Below are 27548 nucleotides of genomic sequence, written 5' to 3'. Positions count from 1 at the left end.
GCGGCCTTGCCGTTCCTGATGTAAAGAAATACTATCAGGCGGTACACCTCGGTAGAATTGTAGACTGGTGCCGGCACCGGGATCTGAAGCTGTGGATCCGGTTGGAGCAGGCCCAGGTCCGGGTGCCGTTATCAGGGGCTGCCTGGTGTTATAGACACCTCCCGGCCCACATGAAGAGGCATCCCCTGATAGGGACGACGCTACGGGTGGGGTCACAGATTTGCGCAAAGGGGTCGCTATCCACGCCTAACTCCCCGCTATTTCCTATTATGGGGAACCCACAATTCTCCCCTGGTATGGACCCCCATCTTCTGCAGGCCATGTCCAGTAGCGGGTGCACACAAGCACGATGTTTCCGGACAGGTGGGGACTGGCCGTCTATAGAGGCGCTCTGTAATTCATCGGGACCCTATAAATTAGCCTTCTGGACTGCTGTCCAACTTAGACACTTTTTTCGAACCCTCCCATCCCCCCTCCGATTTGACGGACCGTTGACTGCCTTTGAGGAATGTTGCTCTGGCAATGGGGTCCTTCCAAGAACGCTGTCCACAATGTACAATCTCCTTATCACACCCGGGGATGATGCTCATTTGACCTTCCTGACAAAATGGGAGAGGGACTTGAACTGTACGTTTACTCCGAGCCAGACTCAAAACATTGTAGCATTGGCCCTGAAATCCACCATCTGTACGACCATACAGGAAACGAACTATAAAATCCTGACGAGATGGTACTTAACTCCTCAGGCTTTGCATTCTTTCTATCCGACCACCTCTGCGCTTTGTTGGAGATGCGGACTGGAACAGGGCACTTTGTTGCATGTGTTTTGGTCATGTTCGAAGTTGTCTCACTTTTGGTCCACTGTTAGGACCGTTATTCAAAAATTTACGGAGTATAATGTCCCCAATGACCCGGCCTTCTTCCTCCTGCACGTGAACGCCATGTCCACTAAAAAGTACAAAAAATCCATTCTATGTCCTCTGGTGAATGCCGCAAGAGCATGTATACCGCTCCACTGGAAAAGCCAGGCCCCTCCATCGGTGGCGTCCTGGGTTCGTAAGGTGGAGGAAATTAGTAGACTGGAGGACCTGGTGCTTACGGGGAGGCAACAGCAGGAAAGATTTAGGAAAACATGGGCACTCTGGCACCAATTTATCTTCTCGCCCGAAGGGGTATCTCTGAGGACCTTGTAATATGTTCGGCGATATATACTGCATGGGGGGTAGGGCAGTCCTGAATCAACCAGAAATCCCCCCTCCCCCCCCCTCACCTTACCCCCCCCCTCTCCTTCCCCCCCCCTCTCCTTCCCCCCCCCCCCCTCACCTCACCCCCCTCTCCTTCCCCTCTCAGTCTTCCCCGTCAGTGTCCCTTCCCCTACCCTTAATGGTCTCTGCCTTGGTACTGGGTTTTTACCGGGGTATCGAGGTTCTGATGAGAGCCGGAGATGGGGGAACTGAAGGGATCTAGGCTCCCAAACACGCTTCGGCATTGGAGGTGTTATGGATGGGCCATGTACAATGTTTTTTATGATCCTGTCTCTCCCGTGAACTCGGCAATATGTTTGATGTATGTTTCCCTTTTCCTCCCTCCCCTTTTCTTTTGTATCCCACTTATATGTTGTATTACATGTCCATGCCCATGTTGGGCATTGTTTGAAAATTAATAAAATTTATATTTGAAAAAAAAAAAAAAAAATCATGCCTGGGGTGCAGGGCTCCTTTTCCTGTTGGCAAATCCCTCTGTGCCCACTGTTTCTCTAAAGCAGCATATGAAAGGGAGGGTGTAGGTTAATGTCTGGAATCCTTGGTGAAGCAGGTCATGATTGAATCTCACTTTGTCTCACCTCTCCGCTCTACAGTGTTTGAAAGTGATTGGCACTATGGTAGCCACCATTACCATGGTGACGTGGGCACAATGGCACACATGACCCTTCCTAAAAGGGTTTCTCCAACAATGGAATTACTCCAGCCATGAGAGTGTCTCTCCTATGGTGGCTCCAGGGCAGAAATCTCCGAAATTGCAACTCGATCATTCCCATCTCTTGGATCACGATAACCTCAGATGCCAGTAATCGTGGCTGGGGCGCTCATTGCCTATTGAAAGTGGCTCAGGGCAGATGGAACTCCCCTTTTCTGGAGATTGTTTCCAACATCCTGGAACTGCAAGCTGCTTTGCCGGCCCTTTTTTCCTCGTCAAAAAGATTTTATTGAAGATACAATAGAGTATTTGACAATAGGTTAAGTACATAATATAAAACAGAAGTAATGAAGCTCAGAGTTATATATTCAGTGCAATGTAAATGATATACTCAACTATAATTACTACTATAACAATAACGCATATTAATAGTATGGTTTATTACAGGAATTAGCTTCTGAAGTAGGAAAGAGCTTCAAAATCATAATAGGAATAGAAAGAGAAGAAAGGAAAGATAGGAAGAAAAGAAACTAGGAAGGGAAGAAGAGAGGTCCGCAGGGTCGAGTCGAGGGCCGCCATATCACTCAGAACTCATATAATGTAATCACTTACCCAACGGGTCAGCTACCATGGTAATAGAACTTCTTTGTTAAAATTTGATGGCAAATAATGTTTTATCCATGGATGCCATACTTTTTCAAATTTGAAATTTGCTTCAAGAGCTGCCATTTTGGCTTGCGTCATAGTGTTGTTCATCCTCTTCACTACCTCATCCACAATCAATGAAGGGGATTTTCAGGCTTTTGCAAGTGTTTGTTTTGCTGTGGTGAATAAATTAACAATTAATTTAAATTGGGTGTGTGTTAAAAAGTCTGGCTTTCGATTGATGAGTGCCATTGAGGGATCTGGAGTAATGGATATTCCTAACATTTTAGATGCTATAGTAAAGATCTCATTCCAATAAATTTGAGCTTTGCGACATGACCACCAAATGTGGAAATGTGTTCCTAACTCAGTGCATCCACGGTAACAATCTGATGAGTAGTTATGCACATATTTCGCTATTCTAGCCGGTACAAAGTACCATCCTATTAGTACTTTAGAATTCGCCTCTACCTAATATATTGGGAGAGGCTGTTTTGGTTGTTAACCAGGCTTGATTCCATTCTGTGGTTTCCAATGTTTGTTCTAACTCCACCTCCCATTTCTGGACATAAGCTGGTTTCACTGTTTCAGGTTTAGCTAACAATTGAACATATAAGGTCGAGATTAGGCCCCTAGCATGAGGGTCGTTTTTACAATATTTTTCAAAGTTAGTTAAATTAGTTAGTGAACTGTCTGTGGTTAAAAGAGGCATAAAGAAATTTTTGATCTGGAGGTATCTAAATAGTTCTGATTGCGGTATTCCATAATTATCACAGAGGATTGGGAAAGGGATAAAGGACGAGGAATTCACAAATTTGTGCATCTGCAGCATATCACTTCTAGCCCATGCTCTGAAAGATCTAGGAGATACACATGCTGGGTAAAATGCAGGGTTTTTGTAAAAAGATAGTAGAGGATTATGTAATGATTGCAACTGATTTCTGAATTTGTATCTGTCCCATAGGGAAACAAAATGTTTTGTAATTGGATTACGCAGCCCTCTACGATCTCTCGGTGAGAGCCAAATCAGGTTTGCCATTGACAAGGGATCACATTCAGCAGCTTCAATCGATACCCATAGAGGGGATTCTTGTAGTGCATGATATTTAGTTAATGATGCTATATGTGCTGCTCTATAATAATATGCGAAATTAGGACAACCTAGACCTCCATTTAATTTAGGGAGGTACAGTGTGTGTTGCTGTGTACGTGGTCTAGAAGAACCCCATATAAATGCATTTGCCTTTTTCTGTATAATTCTCAGGTAATAGGCAGGAATTGGAATTGGAAAGACTCTGAAAAGGTACAATAATTTGGGTAAGACTCATTTTTACTGTGTTGATTCTTCCAAACCATGATAAAGGAAGATGGCTCCAAGATTTCAACATATTCGTTATATTTTTTAACATTGGAGAGTAATTAGCTGAAAAAAGATCCAAGAGTGATGCAGTGAGGTGTATTCCTAGGGATGGAATGGATTTATCTGCCCAGGTAAAGGGGAGACCTACCTTAGCTGAACTTAATTCTAAATTTGAAAGAGATATATTTAGTGCTACACATTTCTTGGGATTAATGAAAAGGCCAGAGAAGGTAGCAAAGTCATCAAGTATTGGCATTAGGTTAGGGCCTGACACTTGTGGCGATGAAAGAAATAGGAAGATATCATCTGCGAATAGACACATTTTGTGTTGAAATCCCCCTACTTCAATACCCGTTATGGTCGGATCTGATCTGTTCCATTAGGCAAGTGGTTCTATAAGAAGTGCAAATAACAGGGGTGAAAGCGGACACCCCTGCCTAGTGCCCCTTTCAATATTAAAGGTATCAGATTTATAACCTGCATATTTAACATATGCTATTGGTTTAGTGCCCTGATCCACTTACTAAGATTTGGGCCAAAACCCCACTTCTGTAATGTGTAATACAGGTAGGACCATGATATAGAATCAAAAGCCTTTTGAATATCAAGTGAGAGAAAGCAGCAGGCAATGTGACGTGTTTTGGCAATTTGTGCTAAAAACTGCTCGGCGTACATTATCACCTGCTTGTCGTGTTGGCATAAAGCCAATTTGATCACAATTTATATGTGTGCCAATTAATCTACTTAGATGGGATGCTAAGTTCTTTGCGAGAATTTTGATATCAAGCTTTAGCATTGATATACAGGTAGGTTGATAGTCAGGACAAGAAGTATCATTGGAATGGGGTTTGGGAATCATACATATGATTGCCAATAAGGATTTTTGTCTAAATGATTTATTTTCAAGTAAATCATTGAATGCCTCTGCCAATAGAGGGGAAATAGAGTCTGAAAAGGTGTGGTAGTATAATGTAGAATAACCATCTGGTCCTGGTCTTTTATTAATTTTCAACTCTTTGATGACCTTTTCCACTTCCTCTGCCGTGATATCTCAAGTTGTGTTTTTTGTGAAACAGTTAGTTCATGTAGGTTAATTTGTGAGAAGGAATCTGCTTAGTTTGAATTGAATGTATTTGATTCCGTGTATAGTGTATTTAAGTGAGAACGAAATTTGTGAACGATTTTAAGGGGGTTGCTTGTATATATGTTTTAGATAGTTTTAATCTAGTTGGTTTAAATGAGTTACTTGTTGATCTGAGTGCCCTGGCCGGGTACTGTATGTGCTTGGTTTGTTAGATTTCATGAAGAAAGCATGTCTGGAACGACACAGTAATTTATCAGATGATTCTGTAAGAAAAACATCATATTCCAGGCGTGCCTTCTCTAAATTATTTTTAGTAGTTGGATTAGGATTGCTTTGGAAAGCTAAGAAAAAGGAGTTAAATTGTGTTTCTAATTTACGTGCAAGATTTCTGCGTTCTCTGTTGAGTATTCCATACTGCTCCTGAAGTGTTCCCCTTAAGACCAGTTTATGTGCTTCTCTCAATGTTATTGGGGAAATTTCTGGGCTTTTGTTGAATGTTAAATATTCTTTCAGAGCATGTTCAATATTTGTGACAATATAAAGGGTTTTTAAGTAATATCTCTGGTAAATACCATGTTTTATCTTGTGTTTTAGGTATGGTTGATGCAATAGTTGTTAGGACTGCATTATGGTCAGACCATGGGATGGGGATTATATTTGATGAGAGAATCTCAGGTATCATTCCTGTGGTTAGGAAAATGTGATCAATATGACTGAATGTTTGGTGAGGGTGTGAAAAGTAGGTGTAATTTCTTTTTGTTGGATTATTCTCTCTCCATGAATCAATTAAATTGTGTTTGGAAAGAAGTTGAGAGAGAGATATTTTAGAGTGGTTACGGGGTGGAGTATATGGTGTTTTGTCATGAAATCTTAGGAGAACCTGGTTTGAATCTTCACAATGATTGTTCCCAGTCTATGTGCATTAACTACTTGTAATAGATGTGTTAAGAATGAAATTGGCTGTTTGTTAGGTGCATAATAAAAAAACCACAGTTACTTCTGTGTCCAAAATGTGTCCCATAAGGATTAGATATCTTCCTTCCGGATCCTTAGTTTCCAAATGAATTGTGAATGGAGTGGACCGGTGGAAAGCCTCAAGAGTTCTCTAGGTTGCAAGTAGTAAATAAGGAGAGCTCTTTTAACCATTCTATTTAGGTAAAGAGAGAAGGAAACTTTGTTTCATATATTGAAGATAGCTGATGACAATGACGTTCCCATATGATTGTGCTTAGCATATTCAGGTGTAACCTTAGTAGGGGATTTCCTCTGACCCATAATGCATTCTATTTATAGGATACAGGTGCAGGCTGCAATTTTGGGTCAAATGAGCATAGTTAATGAGTTCAGTATGCTATATTTCCTCAGAACATATCTCCCATATTAGCTTATACAGTGGTGTGAAAAAGTGTTTGCCCCCTTCCTCATTTCCTGTTCCTTTGCATGTTTGTCACACTTAAGTGTTTCGGAACATCAAACCAATTTAAACAATAGTCAAGGACAACACAAGTAAACACAAAATGCAATTTGTAAATGAAGGTGTTTATTATTAAAGGTGAAAAAAAATCCAAACCATCATGGCCCTGTGTGAAAAAGGGATTGCCCCCTAAACCTAATAACTGGTTGGGCCACCCTTAGCAGCAACAACTGCAACCAAGCGTTTGCGATAACGTGCAATGAGGCTTTTACAGCGTCCTGGAGGAATTTTGGCCCACTCATCTTTGCAGAATTGTCCTAATTCAGTTACATTAGAGGGTTTTCGAGCATGAACGGCCTTTTTAAGGTCATACCACAACATCTCAATAGGATTCAGGTCAGGACTTTGGCTAGGCCACTCCAAAGTCTTCATTTTGTTTTTCTTCAGCCATTCTGTGGTGGACTTGCTGGTGTGTTTAGGATCATTGTCCTGCTGCAGAACCCAAGTTCGTTTCAGCTTGAGTACACGAACAGATGGTCGGACATTCTCCTTCAGGATCTCTTGGTAGACAGCAGAATTCATAGTTCCTTTTATCACGGCAAGTCTTCCAGGTCCTGAAGTAGCAAAACAGCCCCAGACCATCACACTACCACCACCATATTTTACTGTTGGTATAATGTTCTTTTTATGAAATGCAGTGTTCCTTCTACGCCAGATATACTTGGACACACACCTTCCAAAGAGTTCCACTTTTGTCTCAGCGGTCCACAGAATGTTGTCCCAAAAGTCTTGGGGATCATCAAGATGTGTTGTGGAGAAATTGAGACAAGCTTTGATGTTCTTTTTGCTCAGCAGTGGTTTTCTTCTTGGAACTCTGCCATGCAGGCCATTTTTGCCCAGTCTTTTCCTGATGGTGGAGGCATGAACGCTGACCTTAACTGAGGCAAGTGAGGCCTGCAGTTCCTTGGACGTTGTTGTGGGGTCTTTTGTAACCTCTTGGATGAGTCGTCGCTGCGCTCTTGGGGTAATTTTGGGCGGCCGGCCACTCCTGGGAAGGTTCACCACTGTTCCATGTCTTCGCCATTTGTGGATAATGGCTCTCACTGTGGTTCGCTGGATTCCCAAAGCTTTGGAAATGGCTTTATAACCCTTTCCAGACGGATAGATCTCAATTACTTTCTTTCTCAATTGTTCCTGAATTTCTTTGGGTCTCGGCAGGATCTTCTGGTGGACCTTACTGTGTCAAGCAGCTCCTATTTAAGTGATGCCTTGATTGTGAACAGGTGTAGCAATAATCAGGCCTGGGTGTGGCTATAGAAATTGAACTCAGGTGTGGACAACCACAGTTATAGTATGTTTTAACAAGGGGGGGCAATCACTTTTTCACACAGGGCCATGATGGTTTGGATTTTTTTTCACCTTTAATAATAAACACCTTCATTTACAAATTGCATTTTGTGTTTACTTGTGTTGTCCTTGACTATTGTTTAAATTGGTTTGATGTTCCGAAACACTTAAGTGTGACAAACATGCAAAGGAACAGGAAATGAGGAAGGGGCAAACACTTTTTCACACCACTGTAACTGTATTTCTTAAGGAATAGCCTGTCAGTCCATTGGATCTTCTTGGCCCTGTGGAGGGGAAACATAGCGACCCCTTTTCTGTGTGTGATGAACCCCATTTTTCCCAGTTGCATGGGATGAGTTAGGTATGGAAGAGGTAGATGCTGTTCTTCTATGTGAGGTTGTAGCTGCAGATGTTCCATCTAAAAATTTAAGGTCAAGTAAGGCTTGTTGAAGTTCGTTCGGTGATCTACAGATGTGTTTGGTACCTTTGTAGCTGAAGCGTATGGAGAATGGAAAACCCCATTGGTATGTGTTGTTATGACGTTGTAATTCCATTAAATGTAGTTTCATGGCACGTCTTTTAGACATGGTTACCTGAGAGAGATCAGCGAAAATCAGAAAATTGTGACCCTGGAAGGTTAGGTTGTCTTTCTCTCTGGCTGCAATTAAGAGTTGTTCCTTTGTGCGATAAAAATTGAACTTTACTATGATGTCACGTGGGGGTCCATCTGCTATTTTATCCATAAGAGCTCTGTGCACCGTGTCCATTTCCAGCCTTTCAATTGGTATTCCTGGTTGCAATTCTTGGTATAATGCTGTTATTGTGGCAGATAAGTCAGTGATCGATTCAGGTATGCCTCTGAATCGCAAATTGGACCTTCTTGCACAGTTCTCACAATCTTCCAGTTTATTTTGTAGTGTAATGTTTTCTTCTTTAAGAAGATCTATTTCATTCAAGTATTCAAGTGTTGAGTTTTCTATTTCTTCAACTTTAATTTCCAGCGCAGCTGTGCGATTTCCCAATTCTCTGATTTCTTTAGTCAGATTACTGGTTATTTGTTCTGAGGTATTCTTTGTTCAGCATCTTCTCAAATTGTTTCATAAGGCTTGGGGATGCAGTTAATTCAAGTGAAGATTTCTGTGACAGAAATAATTCAGTATCAGATTCTTCTGAGGAGACTTGCTGTGACTGCTGTATCTTTATCCTGTGTGCTGAGGTGATTGTGGCTGAGGAGACTGGCGCCATTTTCACTGCAGTCTTTGCCTGAGCGGCTCCTGTGGGGGTATTTTTAAACTTATTCCGGGCTCCCCCAATACCATTTTGAGTCCAAATGATTCTCTCACCTCACAGGAATGTTCAGACAGAGTTTTTGTAAGAAATAATTCAGCAGGCTGTCTTCGTTTAGCGTTTCTCCTTCTTCACAGAGCAGAGCTTTAGTGGGACATGTCCATTGAGCTAGAGTCCGCCTCCTGAGCCCCCTCAGGCCCTTTTTTCATTCTGCCATCTAACAGAAAACTCTTCAGTGATGCTCAGGTTGGACAATACAACCGCGGCGGCCTCCATAAGGAAGCAGGGTGGAACTCGTAGCTGTTCCCTGCTACAGGAGGTGGAACCAATCATGAATTGGGGTCAAAGGTACTTATCCAACATCTCAGCAGTCTACATTCCTGGGATCCAGAATGTAAAAGTGGATTTCCTTTCTCATGTTCAGATGAACAACAATGAGTGGTCTCTCCACAAAGAGGTGTTCGATTGGCTCTTGACCCTGGGAGTGTCTCCAGAAGTCAACCTCTTTGCATCCCCATGCAACTGCAAGCTGACCAAGTACTATTCGAGGTTCTGAGATCCTCAAGCGTAGGGGATAGATGCCCTCACGGACCAGTGGAGGTTCCACAAGGCCTACACTTTTCCTCAAGTACTGATTATACTCCAGTTTCTTCTGAGGCTCAGAACAGAGATGGTGGAAGTCATAGTGGTGATTCCTTTCTGGCCCAACAGTCCTTGGTTTCCCCTTATAACACTCAGTTATCAAGAACCAGTTCCCCTGCCTCTCAGGCCTGATCTTCTGTCTTAAGGCACAATCCTGCACCCCTGTCCTTCTCACCTGCACCTCAGGGAGACTCCATGGCAGCAGGAGTTCCCTCCCAAATGTCTTGAGCAGGCTTAGTTACAGAACATGGTTAGTAGTCCAGAGCAAAGTTTTATGGGAGAGGTGTCCTATAGGGTAGTTATGGAGGTGGGGCCTACTCACACGTTGCTGCCATGGAGTGTACTGTATCAGGCAAAGAAAATTACAGTAAGTGTTTGATAGGAATTTTTGCATTTTTTTTGTTGAGGATGTAACATTAATGTCATTCTCTACTTTAAAGGGCTGTACATTATCGGAAGGTACTTCCAATATTGGCTTTTCTCCATTGTGACCACATCTGGTTCTAAATTGTACTTTGTTGAAAAATCCAATAAAAATCTTTGAAAGGAAAAAAAAGAACAGCTTCCAATACTTCCTATTATGAAACATATTCAAAAAATGTCAGGACAGTATTTAAACCATGAAAATTACCCCTTTTTGGAAAGTGGACACCCCAAGGTGACCTGCACTTATTTGGAAATTAAGTAAAATGCTGGTATTGGAGGAATTAAAACATAGAGCCTGGTATTGGTGCACTATATGCATTAAATGTTCAGGTCACATATAGAAGGAGGGTGAAATAAAGGGATGAAAGTGTTTGTTGTTTTTTGCACACATGTTAAATATATCTTTTATTATATCTATCTATTTTGAGAGTGGAAATCCCGGTTGACCTAATTGAAACTATGAAACGTACTCTAAATATAACATACCCTGTAAATTGCAATGACTATATACCATTTTCTCTGAGATAGTCAGGATAAGTAGTTTCCCTGTAATTTTTGTTTTACTTTTGTGCTTCTGTTTGTTTGCTCTTACCTATGTAAAGGTTCAGACTGATGGATTTATGCTGCTGTTCGTTGATGTGGTATGACTTATATGAGCTACCTCTATGATTGGGGACATTCTGTATACTTTGTGCAATTAGCTATTATTTCTACTGTGCTAATGTGTATCTTGTCAGTCATTTGTTAGCCCTTTTGTTTAATAAATAGCCTTTGTTTAATATATATATATATATATATATATATATATATATATATATATATATATATATGTATGTGTGTGTGTGTAGATAGATAGATAGATAGAAATTCCGGCCTGAAGATTACTTAAAACCCCTGAACATTGTATATTTTCTAAAATCAGAGATCTGGAGAATAAAATGGTGGTAGTTACAACTTTTCATATCATATTAGTGAAGAGATTATTGAGCATACATTTTCAGTAAAATAGAATACACTAAAAGTTAATCTTGCTGCACACAAATACAATATATTACCATGTTTTTGGCTAAAATATAAAAAATTAGATTGCACTAACTAAACAGATACCCAACATGTAAAATATTGAATAAATTGTGCATGCCAGTATAATCGTGACTAACTTCAGTATCATAATTGTCCATTTGTGACGCTTTAAAAGCTTGTACAATACAAGTCAGTTTAGAGTTAACACTGAATAATGGCCCTAGGATTGTTTCTCTTACTCTGATGTGGGCAGTGATATATGACATGTGTAGCTCAATCAATGTTTTTGTATGTAGGCAACCCAAAGATGTGTATTTATGTTTGTTTGTGCATGTATGTGGAGTGAAGGGGAGCTCAAATGTTGGGAGGATGGTTAAGTGATTGTGTGTACCTTTCATTTTTTTTTTCACTTATCTATATTGCTATTACACAGATGTCAAATTACAGTAAAAATTTTGAACATTTTGAGGCAGACAAGCTGCAACCCTGTGCGGCATCTTTTACCCTGTGCTGATTTATAGCCTATTGAACGTGCATGGAGGACTGATGATTCAGAGAAGGACTCAGTAGAAGTAGGCATTAAACAATTTGGCCAAGCTATCATTTAGTCACAGGGCATGGAGTGGCTGGGGGACATCCTTTTTTTTTTCATGCTTCAGCAGTTGAAGCAAAGAAATGTACCTGATTGATGATGCAGCTCATGGGCTTTGGCATTATTGTACCCTATGTTTGCCCCTACTCTGTATGGCCTCATGATGACAATCTTCACCAATGTTGGAGCCATAATGTAGACCTCTGACACCTCTTGACATTCTGTCATTCCTGTCCCTGGGGTCAGCTTATGGACAATCCTGCATACTGGGGGGAGGAGTAGTGAAACGGGAGGAGCTGGAAGAAGAAGTGATTTGGTCATTTTCGTACTGATGAGTAGCGTTCAAGTGCTACTCCCAATGAACTGCGTGATGAGAGGTCATGTGTCTCTTTATATATATATATATATATATATATATATATATATATATATATATATATATATATAGATATATATCCCCAAATGGCCACTGGTATTGCCACTTTTGATATGCTTTAGGCAGAATTTGCAAATATTACTGTGGATTTCTGCTGCACATGTGTTGAAAAAGGCCCACACAGCTGAGCTTCTAAGGAGCAGACTGGGGGAAAACCCTTCCCTGCACATGTGTAGCTCTGCCATCCTGAGGAACAGGGTGGCTGCTCCCTCTTCACTGCAAGCTACCCCTGGATAATATCCTGCATCACTGGGGTTGTCCCTCTCCCTAATTTACATCCTCTAGTCATCTGGCACAGAGGAACAATCCAAGATCTCATTAACCCTCCACAATCTCTGGAGCCAAGCCAACTTGACAGCGTGCTGCAGCGATGGGAACAGCTGTGTCAATTTGTTTTCCTTGCCTTGTGTCTTATCCCTCTATGCTTTTATTACTCCCAATCTCATCCTCAGATGCAATTAAATGCTGTGTATCCTCATGCATTAAATTGCTAATGCTGTGATTAAATTATTCAGCAGACTCCTCTGTACCAGTCTTAGGGGTAAAGGCAGGAGTAGCTGTAGAGTACCTGCCAAGAGCTATGAGCTACTCAGCATCTGGGAGACAGGGAAGGAGGATGATGAAAACTTGGTTAGCCACTCCACCATCTCCTTCACGTGCTCTGGCTGTATAGTACTCGCAGTAGCCAAAAAGTAAGGCAAACATGAACTTCCTGTAGATGCTGCTCTGTGAACACTGCTTTAGCCTGTGGAAATGGGGGCTACTTGCCTCCTCATATCTGCACAGGACAACTTCTACCAGACAAAATAATGACAATATGAGACATATTCCCTTTTTTTTTTTTTTATCGGCTATGGCAGGATCTGTAAGTGGGGGTGTGGTTTTTGGGTGTAATGTAAATTGATATATATGTTGTTTAACCACTTGCCGCCCGCCCACAGTCAAATGACAGAGGTGCGGCTCTCGTTCTGAGACATCATGTGAGTCTCCCCAGAATGGCCGCTCCCGCATGCCCACAGAGGCACACAGCCCAGGGATCATGGCCACTCCGTGTTGCTAGGACACGGCTCGACCCCAATCTCTGTAAAGAGATGTTTATGTGGCTTTTTAACTATGTGATTGGCTGTGTCCAATCACAGCCGATCATATGTAAATGCGGAAGTGCTGGTAATCAGCTCTTCTTGTCTCACACTAACAGAGTGTGTGGCAAGTAGAGTCGATCAGCAGCATCTCCTCGTAGGGGACACCAGGACAAGTAATCAGGGCATTGATCATCAGTGCTTGATTACAGTAAAGCCCCAGCAGAGCTCATCAGTTCCACCAATCAGTGCCACCAATCAGTGCCCATCAATGACAGCAATCAGTGCCCGTCCGTCCTGCGTTTCAGTGCTGCCCATCAGTGCCTATCAGTGCCACCCATCAGTGCCCATCAAATAAAAGTAAAAATTAAAAATGGACTTTAGGGTCAATTCAAATCAAAATATATGCAAGTGGGTTTACAGTGTCGGGTTAGAGTTGATCAGTGGCATCTCCTCGCAGGGGACACCAGGACCGGTAATCAGGGCACTGATCATCAGTGCCTTGATTACATTAAAGCCCCAGAAGTGCCCATCAGTGTCACAAATCAATGGCCATTAATGACAGCAATCAATGCCTGTCAGTGCTGCCTTTCACTGCCCATCTGCGCCTGCTCATCAGTGCCTACAATCAGTGCCTCCATTCAGTGCCGCCAATCTATACCCATTAAATGAAATAAAAAGTAAAAACAGACTGTAGGGTCAATTCAAATCACAGTGAATGCAAGTGGGTTTACACTTCACTCACCCTAGCTAAACAAACTGATATTCACTACAAATGATCATTAGAAAATATACAGCACTGAATGTACCTGTAATACTGTATATACCAATGAGTACTATATTCTGTAAAGCACAAAGCAGAAGTAGCATACTAAGCTACACTAACCAACTCTGTCCCTAAAAGAAATGTTAGCTGCCCCTCAGTCTTACTAAATTGCCTTTTTATAGTGTGTGGCTGCAACTTAGCTGAAATCCATAATTGCCCAAAGTCAGAGGTCAGGTGCAACACTTTGGTCAATGATGGCTTTAGCAATGCATTATGGGACATTCACAGAACCTCCAAACAGTGAATATTCAGTGGAATCTTGCGTTCAGACTAAGCTTATCCCTACATGCTGGTCCCAGGCAATCAAGTGAAAAAATGTAGCCTACTACGTGGTTAAGGGTTGTTCTAAGTGATATTGGCAGAAGTCATCTATGTTCATTTTTGGGGGTTAGGGTGGGAGTTAGGTTTATGTGTTAGGGTTGATTTAAGGGTTTGGGACAAGTTACAGGTCAAGGATTTGAATGCATACATTTTGACTTGCTTTCAACACAAAAGCCCTGTGTTGAACAACTGTTTCCAAGGACAAAATTAATCATACACAATTTACTGGATTCCAGACAGCACATAATATGTGGTGTTGGATGATTTGTTTTCTGAGGCTTGTGCTGTGTTATTTACAGGTCCTCTGTCTTCTGTTTTTACAATAAGAAATAGGCAGGTGTAAATATGATGGGTGGCTGCACATAACAGATAGAAAGGAACCAAACTGGGTGTTCTAGGAATATCTGGCTTACAGTAAAAAAAAAAAAAAAAAAAAGCAAAGAAAAGTAATTGCATTCACTGGATTACTAATCAAAGAAAGTGGGGATAGACTACAGTAACACCTGATGGAAACATTACAATATTTGTATTGGTAAGGTAAGGTAAGTATTTCTATGCTTACCTTTCACCTGTAATTGTCATTGATAACAGTCATAATTTATTCATTATAATTTTAAATATAAGAATGTTAGAAATTATGCAAGCTTTATTTACATTTCTTTCATATTAGATTGTGGCTCCAAAGCGTCAAAGACTGGAAGCTGCAGAGGCAGATCTGAAAATTCACATGCAGAATCTGAAAATTAAAAGAGAGGAGCTCAAGGAGGTGACTGCTAAACTGAAAGGCCTGCAAGATCAATTGTCTCAGAAATTGGCTGAGAAGAGGATCCTGGAAGAAAATATTAATATGACAAAGTAAGTAATCAATATACATGACACATGAAGAAATTCTATAGTTACCATAAGCTGTAAGAATAGATTTTAATACATTGAATTGTCTTAAGTTGCAAAATATGCATGGAAATTCAATAAAGAATTTGCTCCACTTTTCTTGCGGTGTGGCTGTTAGAAATTCTGTATATACCCCTACAGAACAAACAGACAAAGTCCATATGGACAACTGCAGCCAGGAACTTTTTTCAGCGAAAAGACTAGGGATGAGCCGACATCATTATTTTTATTTTGGCAGGGGGTTCCCCTTAAAATCCATACCAGACCTGAAAGGCCTGGTAAGGATTTTGGGGGGACCCCCACAGCATTTTTTTTATTTTGGCATGGGATTCCCCTTAATATCCATACCAGACCTGAAGGGCCTGTTGTGGATTTTGGGGGGACCCTCACGGCGTTTTATTATTTTGGCACAGGGTTCCCCTGATTCATATCAGATCAGAAGGGTCTGTTTTGGACTGGGAGGGAACCCACGCCATTTTTTTCAATGATTTTTATCTACAATACAACAATACATTACAGCCACAAGCAATTTTAAATAACATTTCTTCCTTTAGAAATTACATTTTCTGGGGGCGTGGCCGGCAGCCGAGGAGTATGGCCACGTAGTGAGAGAGCTCCGTCCACCGCATATACACCGGAGCTTATTACAGCATACCTGAGCGGCTAATAACGGCGGTTTTTGCATCACCGAGGTCGGGCAGAAGTGGGGATCATGTCCCGATGGAGAAAAGAGTCAAAACGATTGAGCCGAATGACGGACCTCTACCGCCATCCCCGCAGCACACAGGCCCAAGATGGCGCCGGTAAGCAGGAGGACAGGGAGCGTGGCAGGCATGTTAATAACAAAACCCCTATCTCCTACCAAGCGCAACCCCAGGCTGAGACTCCACCAGGAGATAAACAGCTTTCCCCGTCAGCATCCTCCACATCCAGTCCTATTAAGGCTAAACAGCCACATATGCAAGGGGAGGAGGAGGAGGATTTGGGCAATGCTTCTCTGAATGATACGAGAGAGTTACAGGACTCCATACTAGAGTTCCCCACCAAAAATCAGCCTGTAATCGACACCACCTTAAAAGATATGCTGGTATCGCTCCGCAGTACACTGCATGCTGACATTTTGTCCCTCACTAATCACTTTAAAGAAGAAGTTAAAGCAGTGGACAATAGGGTTTCCCACATAGAACACAAGATGAGTGAATTTGCGGGAACTATAAACTAAGTTATTGATGCTCACAATGAGAGGGAGGACGAATTTCTTTTTATGAAGGAGAAAATGGCCGAACTCGAAGACCGATCGAAGAGAAACAATATTAAAATCCGGGGGAATACCTGAATCCGTTAAAACGCCTGACCTTCTTGCGCATCTCCAAAAAATCCTGCAGGAGGCACTACCAGAAGCATCTCTAATGGATCTCACCATCGATAGGATCCATAGGCTTCCTAAGCCTAGACATATTCCGGAGCATTTGCCAAGGGACACCATCGCAAGGATTCACTTTTTTCAAACAAAAGAGAAATTCCTTCTATGCGTGCGAAACCTAGACAATATACCTCCATCTGCACAAGGCTTATCCTTCTTTCCAGATCTGTCAGCATTTACGATGCAAAGAAGAAGGAATATGGCTACTATAACAAAACCCCTGAGGAACCACCGCATTCCATATAAGTGGGCATACCCAGCTAAACTCCTTGTTTCCAGAGATGGGACGACAACCGCCATCAAGTCGGTGGAGGAAGGACTTCAACTCCTGCACGAATGGCGTATCCTAGAAAAGGATGAAGGTTCGCACTCTGGGGCCTCCTCACCCCGAACAGGATCTCCTGCCTGGCCAAGACGATTATCGGACTGACCACCCAGGTAACTACTTCACTAGTTGAACTTAGAGCTCCGGTGCTCGGTGGAACTATGCCAAGTTCTCTTTCGCCCTCTGACGGTTAAGGGTTCATTTCCCTACAGATTCTTTTGAATCACCTTTTTTATTTTTCTACCTATTCACAAGTTCACTTTTTGGTGAACACTCCATTGTAGAATAACGGCTGCGAGTCTTTCGGAACAATACTGGTTTGGGATCCTTTCGCCAATAGGTGGTGGATTTTTTCTCCTTCCTTGTCAATAATTATTTATCTACTTTTCTTATTTATTTTTATTTTTATTTTTTACTTTTTATTTTGTCATTACTTTTCTGGTCACCGCAAACGTAAGGCGGTGCAAGTTTGTATACTTTACAACTGGTATAGATTCAAGGACTTGGGCAAGGCCCACCCTATATACTCCCAACATGGGATTTAAAATTATGTCGTTCAATGTTAGAGGCTTAAATAGTCCTCATAAAAGGAGCTTATTATGGAAAGAAGCCAAGAAGTTGCAAAGTGACATTTTATGTCTTCAAGAAACACACTTTTTGGATTCTAAGCACCCGCAGCTGCAGAATAGACATTTTCCAACAATATTCTTCTCTAACGCACAGAAGAAACATAGTGGCTATATTAGAGACACACTACAATTTAAATGCACTCATGTTGAAATTGATAAAGCGGGCAGATATATCATCCTAATAGGGGAGATTGACAATACGGTTTACACTATAGTGAATGTATATGTGCCAAATGCTAAACAACTGTCTTTTTTACATAAAGTAGGGAAAAAAGTTGCTGCGGTGCGCAAGGGCTATCTATTACTCTGCGGCGATTTTAATGCAATACCGAACCAATCCCTGGATGTGTCTTTGAGACCTCCTAAGGCCAGAGACAGGATTACCCTTGCGCATTTCATGGCATCAGAAAGCTTGTTTGATGTGTGGCGGTGCCAGCACTCCACCGAAGGCGACTACTCTTATTTTTCTCGTGTGCATAACACATATTCTAGGATAGACCTGTTTTTGGTAGACAAATTTCGATTACAAAAAGTCAGTATGTCATTTATACATAACATCACATGGTCAGACCATGCCCCAGTATCCGTGGTAGTGGAGGGGTGGCAGACAGAGACCAGGGCGAACAGGTGGAGAAACGATACCTCCCTTTTCTCACATCCAAAATTCAAGCACGGGATTGTTTCTGAACTTCGGGAGTTTTTTGAGACGATTGCCCGGTCTGTGTCGGACCCCTTCACACTATGGAACTTGCATAAGGCATTTATGAGAGGGGCACGGCCAAAAAACAAATGAACCAAAAAATTGACAATCTCCTCTCCCAAATTGATAAATTGGAATACCTAAACAAACAGGCCCCTGACCAAAATATGGGTTCCCAAATGGATGGTCTTTGCCCTTGTACACACGGTCAGGGAATCTGTCGGAATGAGTCTTATCGGACCGCGTCGTCAGATAATCCGACTGTGTGTGGTATGCATCGGACTGATTGCGTCCGAATCTCCGTCCGACCCAATTTTCCAACATTTTGGAAATATTTCCCGACCAACTGGGCCGGACGGACCTAATCCGGTCATGTGTAGAGCATTTTGATTGGACCAAGTGCCACGCATGCTCAGATCAAATTCCTACATCAAAGATATTGGCTACTAGCCTGAATGTAGTCCCATCGTAACGAAATTACGTCATCACGTTCTGAAAGATCGTATTTTTCGCCAACTTGGCCCAACCATGTGTATGCAACAGTTTCGGACACAATCCGTCGGACTAAATCCGACGGACAAAATCCGACGGATTTGGTTGGCAGAATGTCCGACCGTGTGTACAGGGGCTTAGACATGAGCTCAGAGTGCTGCTGATTTCACAGCATGATCATACCCTCAAGAAATGGAAAGCCCGCTTCTACCAGCAAGGGAATTGTGCAGGGAAATTACTAACTAGGCAAACTAAAGAGAAAACCATTAAGCAGAAAATCCCCTTCATCTTTCATCCGATCAGTGACGCCAAATTGCCCAACCCAAAAGACATAGCTAACGCTTTTAGGGACTACTAAAGCACCCTGTATAATCTAAAGGACGACACCTCTATTCCACAACCGACTACGGAGTCGATTGAGAAGTTTCTTGATAAAATTGCACTACCTAAAATAGAACAGGCCCAGTTAAGTGCTTTAAATTACCCCATAACATTGAGTGAACTACACAAAACAATCCTAGCATTACCACTAAATAAATCTCCGGGCCCAGATGGATTTTCATCTGAATACTACCGCACATACTACCCCATTCTAGGCCAACATCTACTCAAAACATTTGAGAAAGCTACTTTAGACTCTTCGTTCCCTCCGGAAATGCTAGCTGCCACGATCATAACGCTACCTAAACCGGGGAAGTCGTCGGACGTTCCACAGAATTTCAGGCCTATATCTTTATTGAATGTAGACTTGAAGATCTTTGCAAAAATTCTGGCCAATAGATTGTCAAGTATTTTACCAACCCTAATTAAAAATGACCAGGTGGGCTTTATTCAGGGACGCCAAGCGCCGGATGCAAATAGAAGGATTATAAATTTGATCCATGCGGCGGAGGCCTCGTGGGACCCTTCTCTGCTTCTTACACTTGATGTAGAGAAGGCCTTTGATAGGGTCCACTGGGGGTATCTAAGTCGAGTGCTCTGCAAATTTGGAGTTGAGGGGAACATTAAATCAGCCATTTCGGCCTTGTATACCACCCCTTCAGCTATGGTATATACGGAGGGCATGTTCTCCGAAAGCTTCAATATCACCAACGGGACACGGCAAGGATGTCCGTTATCCCCCTTAATCTTTGCCTTCTTAATGGAACCCCTAGCCGAAACAATTCGTACCCACCCACACATATCAGGCATCCCTACTTTCAAACACTCGCACTCTATTACTTAATTTGCAGACGATGTAATTCTGACCTTGTCACGCCCCTCCTCTTCCCTACCAGCGGTTCACGATACCCTAGAACACTTTAACAAAATCTCTTATTATAAGGTAAATGCCTCCAAATCAAATTTGCTAGCAATCAATATAAAGGGGAAAACCCAAATAAAACTAGCCGCACAATTTCCTTATCCGTGGACAAACCAACTGATTCAATATCTAGGTGTTAAGATAATGTCACCTAGTTCCGGCCTATTCAAAGTAAATTTCTTACCTCTTCTTACCTCCCTTCATCAAGAGTTAGACAGGCTTAAAAAGTTCTACCTATTCTGGATGGGAAGACTACCCTGTTTCCCCTAAAATAAGACCTAGCATGAGTGTCGGTGATGGCTGCAATATAAGCCCTACCCCCCAAATAAACCCCATCCTCTTTCCCCAAAAATAAGCCCTACCCTGAGAATAAGACATAGAAGGACTTTAACTAGGGCTTATTTGGGGGGTAGGGCTTATATTGCAGCCATCGTCGACAATCACGCTAGGTCTTATTTTAGGGGAAACAGGGTAGCAGCATACAAAATGCTAATTCTTCCGAAACTTTTATATCTTTTTAGGGCCCTGCCAATTCAGGTCCCCTCGTCCTTTTTTACATCAGCCCAAGCTCAACTCACTACATTTGTATGGCAGGGGAAGAAATCTAGGTGTTCCCAGTACATTTTATGTAGAAGACGAGAAACTGGAGGTATGGGGTTCCCTATATTGAGGGACTATTACACGGCGTGCTTGTTAGATCAAATGAAGTACTGGTTTCAACCTCGGGCAGAGAAACAATGGGCTGCAATAGAGAGTTCATGGCTGAACCCCAACTCCCTATATTCTACAATGCTAGCTTCCTCCTTTGCCAACACGACATTTACATCTGATCATCCCATTATTCAATTAGTAATGGACACATGGAAGAACTTTCTCCAAAGCGTAGATAAACATTATACTCTAACGGAGGTACCTACTCCTATTTCTTCCATGTGTACATACATTGATGATCTTGATCTATCGCTATGGGAACAAAAAGGTATCTCACTGGCCTCGGACCTGTTGGAGAAGGATAGGCTGATTCCTTTTGAGACCCTAGCGGGCAAATATTCTTTACCTACAGCAGCTTACTTTACATATCTAAGAATTACTTCCTTTTTAAACCAACACCGTGGCACTTCTGTTAAAATATCACATCAAGCATGGGCGTTCTGGTCTGATGTCACAAAAGTTAAAGGGGGCATTTCCCTTTTCTACGACCTGCTACAACACAAGAGTCAATTCAGTAAAATGTCTCCCCTTCAGAAATGGGAGAGAGATCTTACTACGTAATTTTCTGACGAACAATGGAAGTAAGCTATACAAAGCAACTGTCGTTACATCAGATCCATAACGCATTGGGAAACAACACAGAAAATACTGCTTTGGTGGTACTACACCCCTTACATCACAGCGAAATTTGCAAAGGGCAACACGAATGACTGTTGGCGAGGGTGTGGGAGAATTGGTACAATATTACATATGCTATGGGAGTGTCCCCATCTCAGGAGTTTCTGGGGGGGAGTGTTTACCCTAATTTCTAAAACTACGGGCATTTTTAAGAAAGCAACCCCTGAATTAGCAATACTAAATATTCATGTAGACCAATATCCGCCACCTCTCAGAATGATAACAGTTCAAATCTTGACGACGGCCAGACTCTTAATTGCTAGAAACTGGAAAACCCCTAACCCCCTAGTGTTAGTGAACTTATAAAAAAAGTGGATGAAACCTTCAAATACGAACAGATACTTGCCACAATAGAAGGGAAGTCTTATCGACTATATTCTCAATGGTCACCTTGGATCGATACCAGGAAAATTGTATAAGTCAATGCATTTATTTCCTTACCTTTCCTTTCTCTCTTTTGTTTTTTTACAAGTTTAATGGAAAGAGATACTAAGTTGTACCTTTTATATATTATATGTTATGAGAGGCTTGAGAATCCTCTGTGAGACGTAGGAGGAGATCACAAACTTCTTCTGTAAAATTGTTGACTACATTCATTATGTAATTCTCATTGTTTTTGGTCATTAATAGTTGCTGATAATTGTATTGTTTCAGCCTTTCAATAAAAAAATATTATTCATAAAAAAAAAGAAATTACATTTTCTGCGGTACTGTTATAAACATGGGAAAAATGTGCTACTTTACAGGCAGACTAAGGAACCCCCCAGGCACAATATTTAAAGGAATATTTCTTTCTTTTTCCCTTTAAGCATTATTAAAATCCCTGCTCTTAAAAAACGACCATTTAAAAAAAAAAATGCATTGATACATGTCCCCTGGGGCAGTACACGAGTTCCCAAACATTTGTTATGACAATAACTTGCAATAACTTTAAAATGAGCACTTTTGGTTTTTCATGTTCGTGTTCCATAGACTTTATTGGTATTCACACAATTTTTTTGCCTGTTCCCATGTTCTGCTGTGGGGAGGTTGTTCATAGAGCATACCATAGATGCAGCTACAAACTTATAAACCCTGCCATCTACTGACTGAAGAATACATCTACTGAATACTGATATTGATGTCGACATTGCATACAATACAAATGAACATTGTATTATAACACCCCCCCCCCCCCCCACTCAACAACTACTCCTTATATTAGTCCCAATTTAAGATCTTAGTTCTATAAATCTGTTTCTTGTAAGCGGTTTTGGTAAATACTGTGATCCATTTTTGTTGCTCATGGGTTGGAAGTCTTTGTATCTCATCCCACAAATCTGGCTCTAGTTTTAATGCTATGCAAGCAACATAGGACAGGCATTCTATTGGGATGCTTTACTGCTTCTGGTGGATTTCCTGAATTAACCCTTTTGTGGCCTGGTTTCTTCTTTTACAGTATTTTGATTGTCTGCCTTAATTTATATTTCTGTGTCACTTTGTCGCTTATCTTCATGTGACACTAATGTGCAATTTCCCTCAGTTTGAAGTGTTTGTATAAGTTCATTAAATGTTTAACACATTGAAATGTCATCATCAATTACACTTCTACTGATAGTTACCTTGTTTGTGTCTTGGTGTTGAATTCTGTATCTCTTTTGAGATTCACTGTACCCCACAAGTACTTTGTGCATACATCCCATTTGGTACTATCCCTGATCCATTGTTCATAAGGTTGTGAATGCTGAGCCAGTAAATGATTAGGTCTGGATGACATCATTGATTGCTAAGAATGCGATGCTGGCACTCACATTAACAGGGAGAAGAAAGCTGTCATACAGCATAGCGGTAGAAATGTCATACATAGTAGCAGAACCAATGTATGTTTATAATTGGCACAGTATACAGGGAGTGAAAGCAAGTTCATCGCTGCTGCTGCAGTTGCTTCTGATTTTTACAGAATGCAAAGGGCTTTCAGATTATTTTATTAGTCACCAAAGATTCCCCCTCCCCTTTAATGTTGGTGTGGCTTGCATAGACCACAGTAAGTGGCTCCTACAGGTGATCAGGGAACAAGGAAGCTTGTCAGCCATCTTGTGATAGAAATAGGGTTAAATAAAGAAAATTTTAAACAGGTGTAAGTTACAGCACACATGTGAGGTAATGACAGAGTGAAAACAATAATTCTAGGGCAATATGTCATGGTTAACTCTAAACTAATTCCCATTAAGGCTTTGAAGTTTCACCTACTGAGAATTTTTAAGGCTTGACATGTTTAGTATCTATTTCCTCAACTGAACCTTAGAATAATCAGAGAGTAAATAAAATCATAAATAAAACTAGTACTACAAGTTTATTTATATAAATATATATTTTTTAAGTATTCTTTATTTATATTCAAAGGAGGACAGAGTATTACATTACATACCCTCATTTGCATACATACAGAATTCATTTCATATCCCCTCTCAGTTTAGGTAGAGTATTCATATGTCTCCGCTTATACCGCTCAAAGTATCCATATTGAACTTTATACTACTATTCTATAACGTCTCTACCTTTTGTTATCTTTTTGTTCATCTTCTAAACTACTGGGTAAAATGTGTTCCTCCTTTTAATTTTATCTTTCACAAAATATCCCCCCCCCAAAGCCAACTCAAAAACAAATTCAAACAACCATCAAAACAAAACAAAACAAAAAAAAACCCCTGAACTACCTCTTCCCCCTACCTCCTCTTTTACCCCCCCACTCCATTCTCCCCGTGGAAGATCGAGAACCTCCATATTATTATTAGCTTCAAGGACGAGACGGACTCATTACCCTACTGTATTGCCCAACAGTCTCTTCCCTTCTTCTGAGTATACAAATAAGTTCCATATTGTCCAAGTTTTGATGTATTGCTCTTTTCTATCCTGGGCAGAGAGTACCAGATCTTCTATGCCCCCCCCCCCATTTCTAATCCTATTTAGCCACATTGCTATCAATGGTGACCTAGGGTCCTTCCAACATCAGGCAATACACGCCTTGGCCTTTGTTAACAAGATGACATAGTACCAAGTTCGTATGTGTCTGTAGTGGAATTTGTGAAAGATGCAACAGAAAAAAGGCAGGATCATCCAACATTGGATAAGCAGTAAATGATTGGGCAATCTTTTGTACCTCTAACCAATATTGTCTAATCCTAGGACATGTCCAGAACATATGGAATAAAGTCCTCCGTCCCCTGTTGCATCTCCAGCATTGATCTGAAGCTTCAGGAAAAAACCTATGAAGCTTTGACGGGGTGTAATACCACCTCATCATCAGCTTATAATTTGATTCCTGAATTTGAGTGCAGACTGATGAGTTCAACAAGAGATATATTATCCTCTGTTGTTGATCTGGTGTAAACGTCCTATTAAGGTCCCTTTCCCACTTTCCAATTCCTTACATCTTAAAATTGTCTGGGGTGGCAATTAACATCAGATATACAGTGCCTTGCGAAAGTATTTGGCCCCCTTGAACTTTTCAATCTCTTGCCACATTTCAGGCTTCAAACATAAAGATATAAAATTTTAATTTTTTGTGAAGAATCACCAACAAGTGGGACACAATTGTGAAGTGGAACGAAATCTATTGGATATTTTAAACTTTTTTAGCAAATAAAAAACTGAAAAGTGGTGCGTGCAAAATTATTCGGCCCCTTTAATTTCAGTGCAGCAAACTCACTCCAGAAGTTCAGCGAGGATCTCTGAATGATCCAATGTTGTCCTAAATGACTGATGGTGATAAATAGAATCCACCTGTGTGTAATCAAGTCTCTGTATAAATGCACCTGCTCTGTGATAGTCTCAGGGTTCTGTTGAAAGCGCAGAGAGCATCATGAAGACCAAAGAACACACCAGGCAGGTCCGTAATACTGTTGTGGAGAAGTTTAAAGCCGGATTTGGATACAAAAAGATTTCCCAAGCTTTAAACATCCCAAGGAGCACTGTGCAAGCGATCATTTTGAAATGGAAGGAGTATCAGACCACTGCAAATCTACCAAGACCTGGCCGTCCCTCTAAACTTTCAGCTCAGACAAGGAGAAGACTGATCAGAGATGCAGCCAAGAGGCCCATGATCACTCTGGATGAACTGCAGAGAACTACAGCTGAGGTGGGAGAGTCTGTCCATAGGACAACAATCAGTCGTACACTGCACAAATCTGGCCTTTATGGAAGAGTGGCAAGAAGAAAGCCATTTCTCAAAGATATCCATAAAAAGTCTCGTCTAAAGTTTGCCACAAGCCACCTGGGAGACACACCAAACATGTGAAAGAAGGTGCTCTGGTCAGATGAAACCAAAATCGAACATTTTGCCCACAATGCAAAACGATATGTTTGGCGTAAAAGCAACACAGCTCATCACCCTCAACACACCATCCCCACTGTCAAACATGGTGGTGGCAGCATCATGGTTTGGGCCTGCTTTTCTTCAGCAGGGACAGGGAAGATGGTTAAAATTGAGGGGAAGATGGATGCAGCCAAATTCTGGATGAAAACCTGTTGGAGTCAGCAAAAGACCTGAAACTGGGACGGAGATTTATCTTCCAATAAGACAATGATCCCAAACATACAGCAAAATCTACAAAGGAATGGTTCACAAATAAATGTATCCAGGTGTTAGAATGGCCAAGTCAAAGTCCAGACCTGAATCCAATCAAGAATCTGTGGAAAGAGCTGAAAACTGCTGTTCACAAATGCTCTCCATCCAACCTCACTGAGCTCGAACTGTTTTGCAAGGAAGAATGGGCAAGAATTTCAGTCTCTCGATGTGCAAAACTGATAGAGACATAACCCAAGCGACTTGCAGCTGTGATCGCAGCAAAAGGTGGCTCTACAAAGTATTAACGCAAGGGGGCCGAATAATTTTTTCAAAAATCCAATAGATTTCGTTCCACTTCACAATTGTGTCCCACTTGTTGGTGATTCTTCACAAAAAATAAAAAATTTATATCTTTATGTTTGAAGCCTGAAATGTGGCAAAAGGTTGAAAAGTTCAAGGGGGCCGAATACTTTCGCAAGGCACTGTATCTTTGATATTGTTCGAGGGAGGGGCTCATTCAGTTTGAAATGTAGTTCAAACCTTGTTGGTTCTCTTCTATAATTTATCACTGGTCCGAATGACTCAAAAAAATTACGAAGTTGCAATGCCTGCCAAAAATGTATTTCAAATTGGCCCCCTATTGCGTCAATAAGGCCATTGTAGGCCAAGAATCAGACTGCAGAAAGTGTGATGCCTGGGTATAGCCCCTTTCCCGAAGTCCTTGGAATGCACCTATCTTCATCCCTGGCCCAAAACTAGGGTTACCCAGTATTGGAAACAGTGGAGATTGTGTTGACGAATGTTTGGGATTCTGACAGATTTTAAAACCTATTCGCAGTGTCGGGCCTATAAGAGGGTGTTTTTTTCAGAAAGGCCGGTAGTACTGCAAAACACCAAATCACCCTTCGCAGGGGTACTGTACTAAATTCTTGCTCCAGTTCTGTCCACAATTTAAATTCTGTGTGTCTACACCAGTCAATAACCCTACCGATATGTGCTGCCTGGTGGTATTTAGTTTTGGTATGATCTTACGACTTATACTAATCCTTGGTCGTTTATTCGCCCATATGAATTTAGTAAAGAGCGCGTCTACTTGGCGGAAAAAGGCAGATGGAATCTCTATCTGTAAGGCCTGAAATAGGTGCAAAACTTTTGGCAGAATACTCATTTTAATAATGTTACAGCGGCCAAACCATGAATGAAATCCATGTTGCCATTTATCTAATAGAGATCCAACTGCCTTGAAGTTTACCTTGAAGGTCTTCTCTATTCTTGGTGGAATATATGTGCCCAGGTATTTTAATGCTATCCCTACCCATTTAAGGTTGAAATTAGGTTGTGTGGTTTGCTGTCTAGGGGAAGAGCCACGCCCATCGCTTCCAATTTCGCATAGTTAATTTATAAATTCGCTAATGATCCATATCCTTCAACTTCCTTCATTAGATTCAGCA

The 27548-nt window shown here is 41.4% G+C and overlaps 1 protein-coding gene across 1 annotated transcript in view; it reads left to right on the top strand.

Annotated features, from left to right (window-relative positions):
- Positions 1 to 27548, top strand: part of LOC143962680 (dynein axonemal heavy chain 3-like) — a 2426925-nt gene that overhangs the window by 1934754 nt on the left and 464623 nt on the right. Inside the window, exon 58 of the mRNA XM_077472045.1 lies at positions 15070 to 15254. Coding sequence (XP_077328171.1) covers positions 15070 to 15254 — 185 coding nt within the window. The remainder of the gene's footprint in view (positions 1 to 15069; positions 15255 to 27548) is intronic.

Source organism: Lithobates pipiens, unplaced genomic scaffold, assembly GCF_037356315.1.
Source record: "Lithobates pipiens isolate NorthernLeopardFrog02 unplaced genomic scaffold, aLitPip1_a1.2 Scaffold_8, whole genome shotgun sequence".
In the NCBI taxonomy this organism is placed as follows: domain Eukaryota; kingdom Metazoa; phylum Chordata; class Amphibia; order Anura; family Ranidae; genus Lithobates; species Lithobates pipiens.
Note: the sequence above shows the minus strand (reverse complement) of the source record. Positions and strands in the feature narration are given on the sequence as shown.